A 14,953-nucleotide genomic window follows, 5' to 3' on the forward strand; every position below is an offset into this window, starting at 1 on the left:
CTACAGACAATATTTTTGCAGCCTTATTCATTGTTTGCTCCAGAAATGGTCAGGATACAGACAGTGTGCAGAGCACCTTGGCTTCACTAATGAGAAAGTCCCGCTCAGAGAGCAGCTAGAAACCTCCTGGGCCTACAGTCCCAAACAGATGTCCACAGCCCACACACAGCAGATGGAAACACATCTTTTGTTTTCATAGTCTTACCTAGAAAGCCCTCTGGTTGCAAGCTTTCCAAAACTCAGATTCCAATAAGATAAACTTGAGTCCACTGTAAGTGGAGACTTGAAAGCAGCACACACAGGAGCTGGAGCTCACACATACAACAGGTACTTACTCATGCAGTCTCCGCCGTACCAGCCCGCTCGGCACTCTGCACAGTAGAAGCCCTTGATGTAGAAGTCGTCCAGAGTGCCTCCCCATGAGCCATTCCGGCAGCTCTTGCAGTTTTCAAAGATGGTACAACCTGGAATATTTCCAAGAAGAATGTGAGTCTCACAAGTTCTAACAGTCTTCATAGGAGAACAGCTATGCAGTTTCTCAGAGCCTGCTCTGTGAAGAGCTTCTGGACCTAGAAAGATGCCCAAACCCTTAAGGAAAAGCCAAGGAAAATGCAAGAGACACCAGGATTCAGACCAGAGAGTTTAAGAGAGAAGTCTAAGTAATCTGCCCAGTTAGTGGCTGATGTTTTAAAGTAACATGAAATAGTTTGTAGTAAAAGGCACAATCAATCACCGGAGTGTTTTTTCTCTTTACAGATGTATTTCATTTTATCAAAGAAAATTTTTTAAATTGAAGTGAAAGAATTCAATAAAACATCTAAAATTATATCACCTAGAGAATTTTACTGCTAACACTCTGCATATATATATATAAGTATATATGTACTATATGTTTCTTAAAATCAGATTTATGCTATATTTTATACCTCCTATTTTAATAACTCACTTTTTAATTTCGTAACTGATAATAAATATCTTTCTATGTCATAAATACTCTTCTATGTCATATACTTCTTTTTTGCTTTTTGTGGAATTTTGCTGTTTTGCTTTGCTTTGCTTTCTTTGTTTTTTAAGATGGGGTCTTATTATGCAGCCCAGGCTGGCCTCAAACTCACAATCCTCCTACCTCAGCCTCCTGAGCAGCTGGGATTAGAGGCACATGATGCCCTGCCCTACTATGTCGTATACATCTATAAGCAAAGTATGCCACAGATAAAATCTTAATGACCAACAACAAGCTTGCCCTGGAAGGGGCCAGCCTGCCCTCCACCACCAGGACACACCAGAGAGGGAAGAGCAATTCCCAGGCATGAATCATTGCAAACTTGACCTCCTAGGAGTTGGGAATAATGACAAAAGATAGAAATAATTCTGTCCAATTGACCTAAACAGAGAACTAAGTTCTGGTCCTGCTTTGTCTAGTGGGGTATCCTTGCACAAACTGCTTTAGGTGGCCTTAGTGTTTTCACCTGTCAAGCTGAGATTAAAAATTGTACCTACCTCACAGGTAGGTCTTTTAAAAATAAATGAACAGATACCAGGCACATAGTAAGTACCTCTAAACTATGAGTTATGCTTATTCTGCTTTCCCATAACTCCACCTGGTTTATCCACACCACTGCATGCATGTATCATGCTTATTTCTAGCTGCCTATGACCTATTTTCCTGTAATAGACTTAAGTCAAGGACTGAATCTTGTTCATTACATCATTAGCACCTAATATTATGCTGCAATATAATGAGTGCTCGAAAAATACTATTTGAGTGAGTGAATGAATGGCTAATGGACTACTTGTTTCCTTGAGCTTTTAGAATGCTTCTTTGCTTTTGGTTGCAATTAAGTTTTCCTTGGCCTATAATAATACATGTGTGTGGTTTCAATAGAACAGACAGTCATAGCCCTTTCCACACCATCCTGAGTTTACTTTCCCTCCTATCAGAAAAGATGAGTTGCTGATAGCATTCATCAAATTCCAGTAGGTCGTGTATCCTATTACTGAGTCCCAGTTGGGTCAGTGTCTTCCCAAGGCCAACCTCACCCACAGACCAATTTTCTCTTTAATTTCCTATCCTCTGATTCATTGAGGAGGCAAATGGACTCAGAGCCTGCCCTCGATGGCTCCTCCAACTCTCCTTCTTGGTCCTCAGGTGTAAGCTGCAAGAACCAGCCTGGTGATTAAGATGAACAAGGGATGTTAAAAGCTGCTAGGCAGCTCACAGACTGCTGCAGGTCTACGCGGCACAGAACTACAGGAAACCACATTTGTCCACTGAGGGCTTTGTGGTTGCTGGATGCTACTGAACATCACTATCAATATCCCTGCCATTGGCGTCCCTAGACCCTAATTACCCTGCACCACTGCCACCTGCAGAGTGATGATCATCTGTCATGATACAAATGGAAACTAAACCACATTGAGACCCCATTTTCCACCTACAAGGTTGACAAAAATACAGAATAACAATCTGTTGCAAAGCTTCGGGAAAATCAGTACCCTCATACACTCCCAGAGTAAATGCCAAATGTGCGGAGGAGAATTTGGCTAAGGCTGGAAAATGGTACATGTACCTCCCTTTGATCCATTGATTCCTCTTCTGGGAATCTACCTGAAAGGTACACTGCAAAACTCCTAAATTATGTATGCTCAATAGTACTCACTCAATAGTACTCAAAATCTGAAACTTTTTGCATATCAACATGACACCACAGTGGAAAATTTCATATGTGAAATCATGTGACAAGGAACAGCCAAAATGCAGTCACACCAAAAACACTGTGTAAAACTACCCTTAGGCTATGTGTGAGGAGGTGTATATGAAGCAAATGAATTTTGCATTTAGACTTAGGTGCTATCTCCAAGTCATCTCATTACATATCTGCTATTACAAAATCCAAAATAATTAAAAATCCAAAACACTTTTGGTCCCATGCATTTTTGATAAAGGATACTCATAATAACAAAAGGTTGGAAACAATGCAAATGTTCATAAATTCTGGTGAACTACACAATGCAGTTATATGCAACTGTAAAAAGAAATGAAGATACCTTAACACTGATGTGATAATAAGTATGTACTATAAGGAAAAAAAATCAAAATAGTGAAGTTTTGCTACATTACCTTTTGGGTAAGACAAAACAGTACATGAATGAATATGAATATTTCTTTGCACTTTAATTTACAGAAAACTATAAACTTATCTGCATATCAAATACATAGCATAACACAAGGGAAAAAAGCTACATCAGTTGATTTTAATAGGTAGTATGTTGACTGTGTAGTGAGATATATTCTGAAGTCAACAATAACCATAAATAAATCACTTCATTCAGTGGTCTTACTGTAGGTAATAACACTATGTTATTTATTATAAATATATTGTGTCATAATATAAGATAAAGCAAATAAGTGATTAGATTACTATTAATAGGAAATAGGTTTTCACCATGAGAGAAAAATAAGTGAAGAACCTTGTTATTTGAACTTGAATATCAATATACACTCATTTTTTCTTTTAAAAAATACAGTTTTTAGTTCTCCCCACTAAAGAAATAAACCACCTAGAAACAATAACAGTCCAATGGCCAGAAACACCCCAGTTTCCCAGCTTGTGGTCTCAGGATCAGAGTTCCTTGGTTGCTGATATTGGGCAGAAAATGTATGGGAAGCCTGAAATATCACTGGAGAAATTAAGGAAGCCTTCTAAAATCAGTATGCTTATATCCAAAGGACACAGAAAGACATGAAGGTGCTTCTAGTGTGTTAAAATTCGACAATGCACGTGTTGAAATGAGTAATGGCTAATATTGATGAAACTACACATATAAATAAAAATGCAGAAATTCATAACATACACAGAATCCACTTTGATCCCCAACCATGGCTCCTAGGACATCAATTTACTACTGTATTCTACAAATTTATTTTGCCATTCCTTTCAGGGTAACCAAATGGTTCGTTGGAATGTGCATCTCCCATTTGGGCGGGACTATCGGCTGACTGGTCCTGTGTAGGCAACACCGAGGCTCACTCTGTGGTTACCCAACAATAGCCACGGGAAATACTGAAAATCATTCAGAGACTTCCAAGGACCCGTAGTATCGTGACCTTGGTTTTACTTTCAAATTTTACGAGAAAATTTGGGGGCATTTCTCAACCATTTCTTCACAAACTACACTTATCCATCAGGAAATTGGTGCAGTGGGGTTTTCTCTGGAATCAAATGAACAAAAATTATACTGAAGTCACTGTGATTTTAGATATATTCTATTAGTGTCTGTTAATTAAAAATATTGTACTTCAAGTGTTATTTCATGTGTATATAATAAATCTTCATCACGTTCATCCCCCGTTGCTTTCTCTTATGCCCTCCTATCCACCTATTCCCATCCTCTTGTTTAATAACAGCCCCCTTCTACCTTCACATCCCCTTTTTTAGATTCCACATATTGATATTTGTCTTTTTGAGTCTGGCTTATTTTGATTAACATAATGATGATTCTCAGTACCATCTACTTTTCTACAAATGACATCACTTTGTCATTTCATTTTTTATGGCTGAATGATACCCTTTTGCATATACTACATTGTATTGATCTATTCACCTGTGGATGGGCACTTAGACTGGTTCCATACCTTGGCTATTGTGAATTGAGCCACAATAAACATCAGTATGCAGGTACCCCTATAGTATGTTGACTATAACTTCTTCAAGTATGTGTCAATAAGTGATATAGCTAGGTTATATGGTAGTGCTAGTTTTAGTTTTTTTGAGGAACTCCCATGTTGATTTCCATAGGGACTGTTCTCACCAGCAGTGTAGAAGGATTGATTTTTCTCTGCATCTTCACCAGCATTTATTGTTTTTTATTGTTCTTGATGACAACCATTCTGACTACAGTGGGATAAAATCTCAATGTACATGTAGTTTTGATTTGCATTTCCCTAGTAACTAAAGATGTTGAACATTTTTTCATATACTTATGGGTTATTTGTACTGCTTTTTTGAGAAGTGTCTGTTCAATTCATGTGCCCATTTACTGATTAAACTCTTTGATTTTTTTTGTTAAACTGTTTAGTTCTTTATGTATTTGAGATATTAATCCTCTGTCAGAAGAGCAGTTGGTAAAGATTTTCTCCCATTCTGTAGGTGGTCTCTTCACTTAGTTGTTTCTCTTGCTGTGCAGAAACTTTTTAATTTGATGCAGTTCCATTTGTTGATCATTGCTGCCATTTCCTATGCTACTGTGGTCCTATTCAGAAAGTCTTGCCTGGGTCTATGGCTTCAAGTGTTTTCACTATATTTTCTTTGAGCAGTTTCAAAGTTCCAGGGGTTATACCTAGGTCTTTGATCCATTTTAAATTGATTTGTGTACAAGGTGAGAGATAGGGATCTACTTTCAATCTTGTACAAAGCAATATTCAATTTTCTCAGCACCATTTGTTAAAGAAGGTTATCTTTTCTCCAATGAATGTTTTTGTTTCCTTTGTTAAAAATCAGGCACTTGTAGACATGTGGGTTTGTTTCTGTACTCTGGAGTCTGTTTCATTGCTCTATATGTCTATTTTTGTCCCAGTAACATGCTGTACAACTGTGGTTTTGTAGAATACTTTGAAATCAGGTGTTGTGGTGCTTTGCACCTTACTCTTTTTGATTAGGATTGCTTTGGCTATGCAGGGTCTTTGTGTTCCCACATGAATTTTAGGATTGTTTTTTCTAGTTCTGGGAAGAATATCATTGGAATTTTAAAAGGATTGCATTGAATCTGTATATAATTTTGAATACTATGGCCATTTTAACAATATTAATTGTTTCTGTCTACAAACATAGGAAGTTTTTCTACCTTCTAGCATCTTTTTCAATTTCTTTCTTCAGTGTTCTATAACTTTCTTTGTAGGGGTCTTTCACTACCAAGGTTAGATTGATTCCTAGGATTTTTTTGAAAAAGCTATTACAAATGGAGTTATTTTCCAGTTTTCTTTCTCAGCTACTTCACTATTGAAGTATAGAAAAGCCATTAACATTTTTAATGTTGATTTTGTGCCCTGCTACTTTTCTGAATTTATCAGATCTAGTCTATTTTGTGGAGTTTTAAATTGATTTAAGTGTAGAGTCATATCACTTGAAAATAAGAGTAATTTAGTTTCATTTTTATTTGTATCCTTTTTATTTCTTTTTCTTGCCCAATTACTCTAGCTAAAATTTCAAGTACTATATTTAATAGAAGTGCTAAGACATCCTTGTCATGTTCCTGACTTTAGAGAAAATACATTTAGTTTTTTTCATTTAGAATTATGTTGGCTGTGGGTTTGTCATATATATCCTTTACTATATTGAGGCATCATCTTTCATTATCTAGTTTCTTCAGAGCTTTTATCATAAAGTAATATTAAATTTTGTTGAAAGTTTTTCTGTATCAACTGAGACGATTATCAATTTTTATCCTTGATTCTATTTATGTGGTGTTACGCTTACATTTATTGATTTGCACATGTTGAACCATCCTTGCATTCCTGGTATGAAACCAATTGGATCATGGTGTATAATCCTTTTAATGTGTTGTTGAATTAGGTTTTCAAGTGTCTTATTAAGGATTTTTTTCATCTATGTTCATTGAGGATATGGGTTTGTGACTTTCTTTTTTTGCTGTCCTTGTCCAATATTGCTATCATGTCAGTTCTACTTTAAAGGTCAGCATTACTGTCTTCCAAGGAGAGAGGTGGATTAGAAGTACCATTTTTAGACTTCAGTTTCATTTTCTTTCCTCTTTCATAGCTTCCCATGAAAGAAAGTTAGTTTCTGGTACCAATGAGGATCATTCTCCACGTATTTTTTTTTTCCTTAAGAAAAAGAAATACAAAAATGAGAAAAATTCCTGAAGTATTCTTTTGATATCCTTTCATCCTTCAGTCTTTGGAAAGATCATTTGAAAATCTTGACATTCTCCTTTCAACCTGACCTAGAGAGGGAAAGACTCCTAGCAGAAGTCAGAAGGGTAAGACAGCAGGACTTAGTTACTTTTCAAACACCAAGAAAATGTTTAATGAGTTCCCAATTACAACAGAAACATATCCTTCTGTTTGAGGCTCAGGGTCCCCATTGGACTCCATCAGGTTGGAATTTTGGTGCAGTTATCAAATCTCCAATCATTAAAAAGAAAACTGCCATCCTTTCTGAAGTTGGGGCAGGAGAGGATGGCAGTAGAGTAGAAGTCAGGCCCAGGATAAGGTAAGGAAAAAGAATGAGCAAAATGGCCTGGGAAGATCTTACCTCACCCAATGACACTCTCTTATTCCTGACACCCAAACATCCCTCTCAGAAGCCAGAGCAATATCCTTGACTTCTGCTCCTCCCTTCCCTTCCTTTGCTGTCCAGTCTATCTTGAAGGTGTTCAGCTCTTTAATGACTCCCAAATCCCTGCACCTCCCTCTAGACATCGGGCTTCTACCTTTATTATGATCACCATTATTTCTCTCCTGCCTCCATTCATCACCATCTCCATTTATTTCCCCATATTGCAGCAAAAGACAAAATTTGCTTTCAACTCTTTACTAAAAGATTTCCAACTTCTACTACACCACCACTCTTTACCAACATATCTTCAGAATATAGCCTAAAATTCCCTCTACCTAATCACTATTCTCATCCATGCTGCCACGGGACCCTGTGTGTCTCTCCCTTTGGACTTACATGCACCTATGCAACACTGTATCATAGCTGCCTCATCAGCTGTTCTCCATCTCCCTCATCAGGCTATAAGCTCTTGGAATGCAGGGTCTGTGTCAATTTCTTTTAATCACTGTGCTCGCAGTAAATGACATGGAACAGAGGCGCTACTCAGTCTACTTGTTAAATTAATGAATGAGTGGATGAATTCATATTTGCAACTTTAACAGTGAAAAGAGAACTGACTTCTCTAATGTCTTTGCCTGAAGTCAGAATGGGCTAACTTGTGTCACTTTGAATAATCATGGCACCACAGCCTCCTGATGGCTGCCTGCTGGAATTCAGCCTATTCTCTCATTCCACACTTACCTGGGTGAATCAGACAGGAGTCACATTCATTCTCCTCATTTCTGCAGCAAGGGATGGTGTAACCCACAACTTCTTTCTTGCCAGGGCAGATGCATTCAATCTGATCATATTCACAACACTCCCGACACATAATATTCCACTCGGCTCCAGGGCAGGCTTCGTTGATGACTGTGTATTCTGCAACAGAAAGACAGCAGGTGAGGACAGGCCCTCGTGGGAAAGACAAGACCTGAAAATTCTCCACTGTTAGGAATCAACCTTGACCTACAAATGTGTTGCCCTGCCAGAGAGAAGAACCATGGGAATTCTTCAGAGTGCTATGCTTCCAAAGTGGGGTGGCCAACCCCAGGAGGTACTGAAAAACCATCCACTGGAGCCCAGGTGAAATACGTTACAGCTGCTATTAGCTTTATTTTTATCTTCAAAAAGTCAAGTTTGGGCCAGGGATTTAGCTCAGTGGTGCCACCGCCTGCCTCGCACGTGCAAGGTCCAGAGTTCGATCCCCAATAACAACAACAACAACAACAAAAAGTCATGTCTAGTAGGCTGGGAGTCTAGCTTACAAGAGGCTCTGGGTTTGATCACCAACACTGCCAAAAAATAAATATATGTTCAGCAATATGTAATCTAGGTGGATTCATAGTAGAACACGTACATAATTAGTAAACAAATGCAAATGTCTTAGGTTCCCTGTTCAGTTCATCTCTCTACCCCTCTATCTCTATCTATCTTTCTATCTCCATGTATTTCTATCACTATCTCTATCTCTGTCATTTTTTCCTGTCTCTCCTAGTACTGGGGATCGAAACCGGGACCTAACACATGCTAGCCAAACACTCTACTACTGAGCCACACCACCAGGCCTCATTTCTATCATTTCTATTTTTGTTGTGACACAGTTCACTAATTACAATTACATAGACTGTGCACTGTGCAGCTCCAGAGGGAACACAACTGTGTAGAGCAGCCCAGTATTGGGAGCCATCAGAAAACCGGAGACCACTCTCTAAACTAGGCCATTCTAGTACAAGACTGATCGTCAAGTGGACATTAAGCTACTGCTTCCAAACTTGGCTCCTCAAGTTTGCAGCATGCCATTTTCATAGTATCTTCAAAGCTAAACCAACACAAAAGACAAAAAGTACCTTAATTAGTATGTTTGGGAGAATTTCAATGTTCTACAAGGGTGAACTCATTAGCCCAACTTTATTCAGTCCCCAAGTACAAACAAGAGTTCTTTCCCATGAGAAAAAACTGTCCCTCTCTGAGTCAGAATTTTTCCCTTTCATATATATGAAAAAATATATATAGGAAAATATATATATACCTTAAGTATAAAGAAAGCCATAGAAGAGGAATCAGTCAGAGGCTACACAGAGGAATTCAGAGTAAGAGACAGAACTACTAGCTTTGCTTTGCTCTTCTGTTTTTCTCATTCTCCATTTCTAAAAATCTTGCATGAAGATGATGGTTAAAGTAGAAATGGGTCAGATATTTGAGCAAGTCTGGGCAAGGTCCCACCAAGCCTTCCCTAGAAATTCCAGGCAGGCACTCCTGACATACTTCATTGGCCCATGGAACCCAATCCTAGCATGTGTGGTTCCTTCTTAATCTTTGACTTTCATAACCTAGTTTTATTTCCCCCCACCACATTTGGAAATCTGACACAGGATTTCTTACTCTTAATATGCCAAACAGAGCCTCTGAAGAACCTATCACCATTGATGCTCAGCATCCAGTCATCAGAACATTCTAATGTTACGGAAAAGAGCCATTTACATAGTAATAATAGTTCCTTAAATAGAATAAGTTTAGTTTCATGAACATGTTACTTCCTTTCATCATTTTGTGCAAGTATCGGGGACCGGTGAAGATCCACACAAGGCCACTAGATTGGCATCAGCCATCACAGCATGGTCACTATGGGAGGCTTTGTGTCCCCTCTGCTCTGTGAGCTCCTTTCAGAAGCCGGCAGAACTTCCCATGCTTCCACTGGCTGGTGAAGGGACTGCCGTCTAAAATCTAGATGAAAACTGAATGGTTACAAGTGAGGGAAAGCAGGGTAAGACAAAAGGGCCAATCTCTGTGATCTTGGATTTGGCAATGAACTTTTAGAAATGAAACCAAAAGCATATGCAACAAAAGAAAAATAAACTGTACTTCATCAAAATTAAAAACCTTTTTTGCATCAAAGGACATTATCAAGACAGCAAATGGATAACCCATGAAATAGGAGAGAATATCTGAAAATCGTATATTTGATAGGGATTTAATATCCAAAATGTATATTTAAAACTCCTACAGCTTAACACAAAGAGATAAACCAATTTAAACATGGGCAAAAGACTTGAATGGATATTTCTCCAAAGAAAAAAATACAAATGGTCAACAGGAGCGTAAGAAGATACTCAACATCATCTATGAAAAGCAAATCAAAACCACAATGAGATACCACTTACTGGATGGCTAAAATCCAAACTGAAAAAAAATACAATAAAAAATAAAAACAGAAAACAATTGTTGGTAAAGATTTAGAGAAATAGGAACCTTTGTACATTGCTGATAAGAATGTAAAATGATATAGCTGCTGTGGAAAATAGTTTGGCAGTTCCCCTGAAAGCTAATGTACTACATGACCCAGCAGTTCCGATCTTAGGTATATATCTAAAAAAAATTGAAACAGGGACTCACAGATACTCATGTATCAATGTTCATTCACAATAGTCAATGGGTGAAAACAACCCAAGTGGGCCGGGGATTTAGCTCAGTGGTTCTGCTGCCTGCCTCACAAGCGCAAGGTCCCAAGTTTGATCCCCGGTACAAAAAAAACAAACCCAAGTGTCCTCCAAGAGATGAACCGATAAACAAAAAGAATTGTGTATATAAAGTGGAATATTACTCAGCCATGAAAAGGAGTAAAGTGCTAAAACATAATAGAACACAAACGAACCTTGAAAACATTATGCCACACACAGAAGGACAAATAGTGTCTGGCTCTACTTGTATGAAATATCTGTGGTAGGCAAATTCATAGAGACAAAGATTTAGCAGATTAGAGATTACCCAAGGGTGAAAGAGATGCTACTGCTTTCTGTTTACAGACTCTCTGTCTGGGATGATGAAAAAGATTTGGAAATAGTTACACGTGATGGTTGCACAGTAAGTTGAGTATAATTAATTCCACTGAATTGTACATTTAAAATAGATAAAATGGAAAATTTTATACACACATAATTTTTTTATTGTTTGTTTGAGACGAGGTCTTGCTATTTAGTTCAGGTTGGCTTTGAACTCACTATGTAGCTCAGGATGGCCTTGAACTTGCACCAATCCTCCTGCCTCGGCCTCCTGAGAATAGGATTACAGGCATGTGCCACCACTCCCAACTCACACACACAATTTTTTAATGTTACACAAGGGAGGTGGGGAAGTGAGAGAAAACAAAATGTTCAAAGGGCTCAAGCATTGGAGTCAGCTCTCCATTTGGAATCCCATCTTTGCCACTTACCAGATATATGATGTTGGCGAAGTTATTTTACTCTCTCAGCCTCAGTTTACCATCCAGAAAAATGAATACATTTCCTCCAACTCAGTACTGTTGGAAGGACTGGATAAGATAATGTATATAAAAACCTGAGCACAGTGCCTGCTATATAATAGGCACTCAATAACTAATGCAGTGGACCCTTGACTTACAAACTTAATTGGTTCCCGAGGGAGGGTTGGTTGTAAGTCAATATAGCTGATATCTGGATGTTTACCTAGGTACATGCTGTAGACAGCAAGAGGTAGATGAATCTTCCATTAACCTAATTAACCAAAGTTGTTCATATATCAGGTCAGTTGTAACTTGAGGGTTCACTGTAGTTTAAAAACAAAACCAGGGGCTGGTGATTTAGTTCAGTGGTTATGCCTCCTGCCTTGCAAGTGCAAAGATCCGAGTTCGATCCCTGGTACCAAAAATATAAACAAACAAACAAATAAATAAATAAAAATAAGAACAGTATGGAACATCCACATTTCCTACTCTTAAAAAGTGTATTACATTGGTTTCTTGTTTCAAATATTCAAGTTGCCTTCACTGCATTTGGAATAAACCTGAAATGCTGCTCTGTTGGCTTACAGGACCTTGGGAAGCCTGCTCCACCCCATCCCGCCAACATTTTCTCAGCCACTGTTTCCCACCTTCTGTTAGTTTCTACAAAACCAACAAACTCTCGCCCACTCCAAGCCCTCCACACTTGCTTTACCTGTGGCTTCATCATTCCAATTCAGTGCAATATGACACCTGCCCAGAAAGGACTTTCCTGGCCTTCTCATCTGAAATGCACACTCCACAGTCCTGGCCGTACTCTCCCCTACACTATCTTATTTGTTGTCTTTTAGCCCTTATCACAATTTATAATTGTGGTGATTAATCTTGTTTAGTAACTAGATTGGCTCAAGAGCCACCAACAGGATTAGTAAAGCACACTCTAGGTGTTTATGGGTGGGTCAGGGAAGGGTGACCTTGGGGACTATATCTTGTCCTTGGCCCCTTTTTCTCTGCAGGTCTTCCCTTGTGCTCTGTTTCTGAGCCACCAGGAGTGAACCACTTTGCCTCACCATCCCTTTCCACCATGATGTTCTTGCATTAGAATCAACCTAGCATGGCCTGAATCCTCTGAAATCATAAGCCAAATTAACCTTTCCTCTTTTCAGTTGCAGGTGTCAGGTGTTTTGTCCCAGCAGCGGGAAAGCTGGCCAACACAATAATTATTTTCTGTTTTATCCTGTAATGACTCCTCTCCCTCTATTCACCCTGGGGAAAGAACTACATCCCTCCAGCTTTTCTAAGAATTTATAAGTTTTAATAACTCCTTGAAAGGAGTCACTACATGATCAAATTAATCTGAAACTTTTATAAGACTTTGTACTCAAACATGGAAAGCCAAGTAAGGTTTCTTCCACTCTAGCAGATGGCAAAAACTGTTCCTCTCCAATTAGTGGGTTCAGTTACCCCAGCCTGTCTGTAGAATACTGGGGGCTCCTTTTATCCAGAAATTAATTCTATAAAGTGCTTTCATTGTCATGTTTCCTTACTCCAATGAGCAAGGCCACCACTACCCCTGTTAATCCCTTCTAGTTACTTCTCAGGAAAGATCAGTCTTAGTCCAGGGGATGATTGCAGGGGAGCCTGGCAGAAGGGATTTTGCAGATGTGACTCATTTAAGAATCTTGAGATGGGAAGAGTATGCTGCACTATCCAGGTGGGACCAATGTCATCACATGACTGCTCCTAAGAAGGAAGAGGGTGAGTCGGAGTCAGAAAAGGAGATACAGAGACAAAATGCAGAGCTTGGAGTGACGAGCTATGGAGATGAAGAAAGGGATCACGACCCAGGGAATACAATCAGAACTAGAAAAGTCAGGGAAGCAGATTCTCCCCCTGGAGCCTCCAGAAGGAACGCAGCCCTACTAACACTTTGACTTGAGCCTTGTTGAAAGTTCAGTTCTAACCTCCAGAACTAGAAGGTGGTCATTTTATGCTGCTTAAGTCACTACATTTGTGGTCGTTTGTTACAGCACAATGAAGGGCAAACACCATGTTTTCTCAGAGGAAAGGGTGACCCTCAGCAAGTCATGTAATCGCTCTGCTCCGCATTTCCCCCCTGGGCACAGTGCCAAAATCATGGGTGAAGGGATGAATGCATTCATTCTTTCCTCAAGTATTTATTATTGAGTGTCAGTGTCCCAGGTAGGAGGCAGGGCACTGGTTAGATACAATGAGGAGGAAAACAGACACCTTTCCTGACATCATGGAGTTCACAGTTTATAGAAGAATAGACATTAGTCAAATGACCTCATAAATACATAATCATGGACCATGACGGGGAAAATTTAGAATCCTGTGAGAAAGCATAGTTATGAAGGAGTGTTAGAGCATCGGATCTACAGACCTCACAGGGTTAGGAGATTTAAACAAAATCACACAAAGAAATGAGCCTAGTTGCAAAAATAAGACCACTTCCACCAAGATGGAGGTGATGGTTTTGATGATTTCATGTCTTGGCTTCTTACCCTCCATCCTTCTTACTCCCTCAGCTTGGAAGAAGACAGAGCAGGAAAATGCCCCCAAAATGGACATGTATGAAATACATAGATAGGTGAAATATCCTATGTGAAATATCTCAAGTTGACCAGCTAAAGAGATTTAGAAATGCAACAGACAAGAGCAATGTTCTAAATTTTCTTCTCCATATTTACATTTACATCTCCACAATTACATTTGTAGAAAGGGGACACTGGCCATTTGGCTTCAGCTATACAAATTTCAGGGAATTTCAATATGGTGCTAGAGGCCAATTCCAGAAACTAAGATTGAGTGAAACAACAACAGCAGTAGAAGTTATTGAGTCTTTTCTTATAAGTATGCTAAAGTGCTTTAGCATTTCCATAGTGAAAGTACTTTTACATTCTTTATCCAAATTCGTCATCAAAATTATTTAGCAGGGCTGCTAATATGTTTTCTTTTAATTTAAAATCAACTTCTCCAACCCTTTTACTTTATTAGTGAAAAGGAATAAATAGGAAAGCATGGGTCTTATTTATGGAAGCAAAGAGAAATGCCAAAGAATCTTTTTGAGGGAGCTGATTCTGAGGGAAAAAGAGGTCCATAGAATTCCAGGGCTTGGGAGAATGTGAGCAAGCCTGCCACTTCGAGGAAACAGGCTCAACCAACCTCCGGTTTTGTCGGATACTAGAGTTGAGTAAACTTTCTTTGCTTTCCACATTTGAGAACAAAGCCTTCTAAAAGCTGCAGGTGAGTCTTATACTGCCAGAACTTCCAGTAAATCAGCACAAATGAAACCCAAAGGATCCACGAAGCTTTCTCCTGGTATAAACTGAGGCACTGAGCGGTCGAGCCATGTCATGAT

At 38.9% G+C, this 14,953-nt stretch overlaps 1 protein-coding gene across 2 annotated transcripts in view; it reads right to left on the reverse strand.

Annotated features, from left to right (window-relative positions):
- Window positions 1-14,953, reverse strand: part of Pamr1 (peptidase domain containing associated with muscle regeneration 1) — a 72,069-nt gene that overhangs the window by 42,128 nt on the left and 14,988 nt on the right. For both annotated transcript variants that reach the window (XM_004852037.3, XM_087205596.1), the window contains exons 2-3: window positions 8,037-8,213; window positions 336-464 (exon numbers count right to left, since the gene is read on the reverse strand). In XM_004852037.3, coding sequence (XP_004852094.2) covers window positions 336-464; window positions 8,037-8,213 — 306 coding nt within the window. The remainder of the gene's footprint in view (window positions 1-335; window positions 465-8,036; window positions 8,214-14,953) is intronic.

The sequence above is a fragment of the Heterocephalus glaber genome, unplaced genomic scaffold (genome assembly GCF_053883595.1).
Source record: "Heterocephalus glaber isolate CG9 unplaced genomic scaffold, H.glaber_assembly_v1.0 deba00000594, whole genome shotgun sequence".
Lineage (NCBI taxonomy): Eukaryota > Metazoa > Chordata > Mammalia > Rodentia > Bathyergidae > Heterocephalus > Heterocephalus glaber.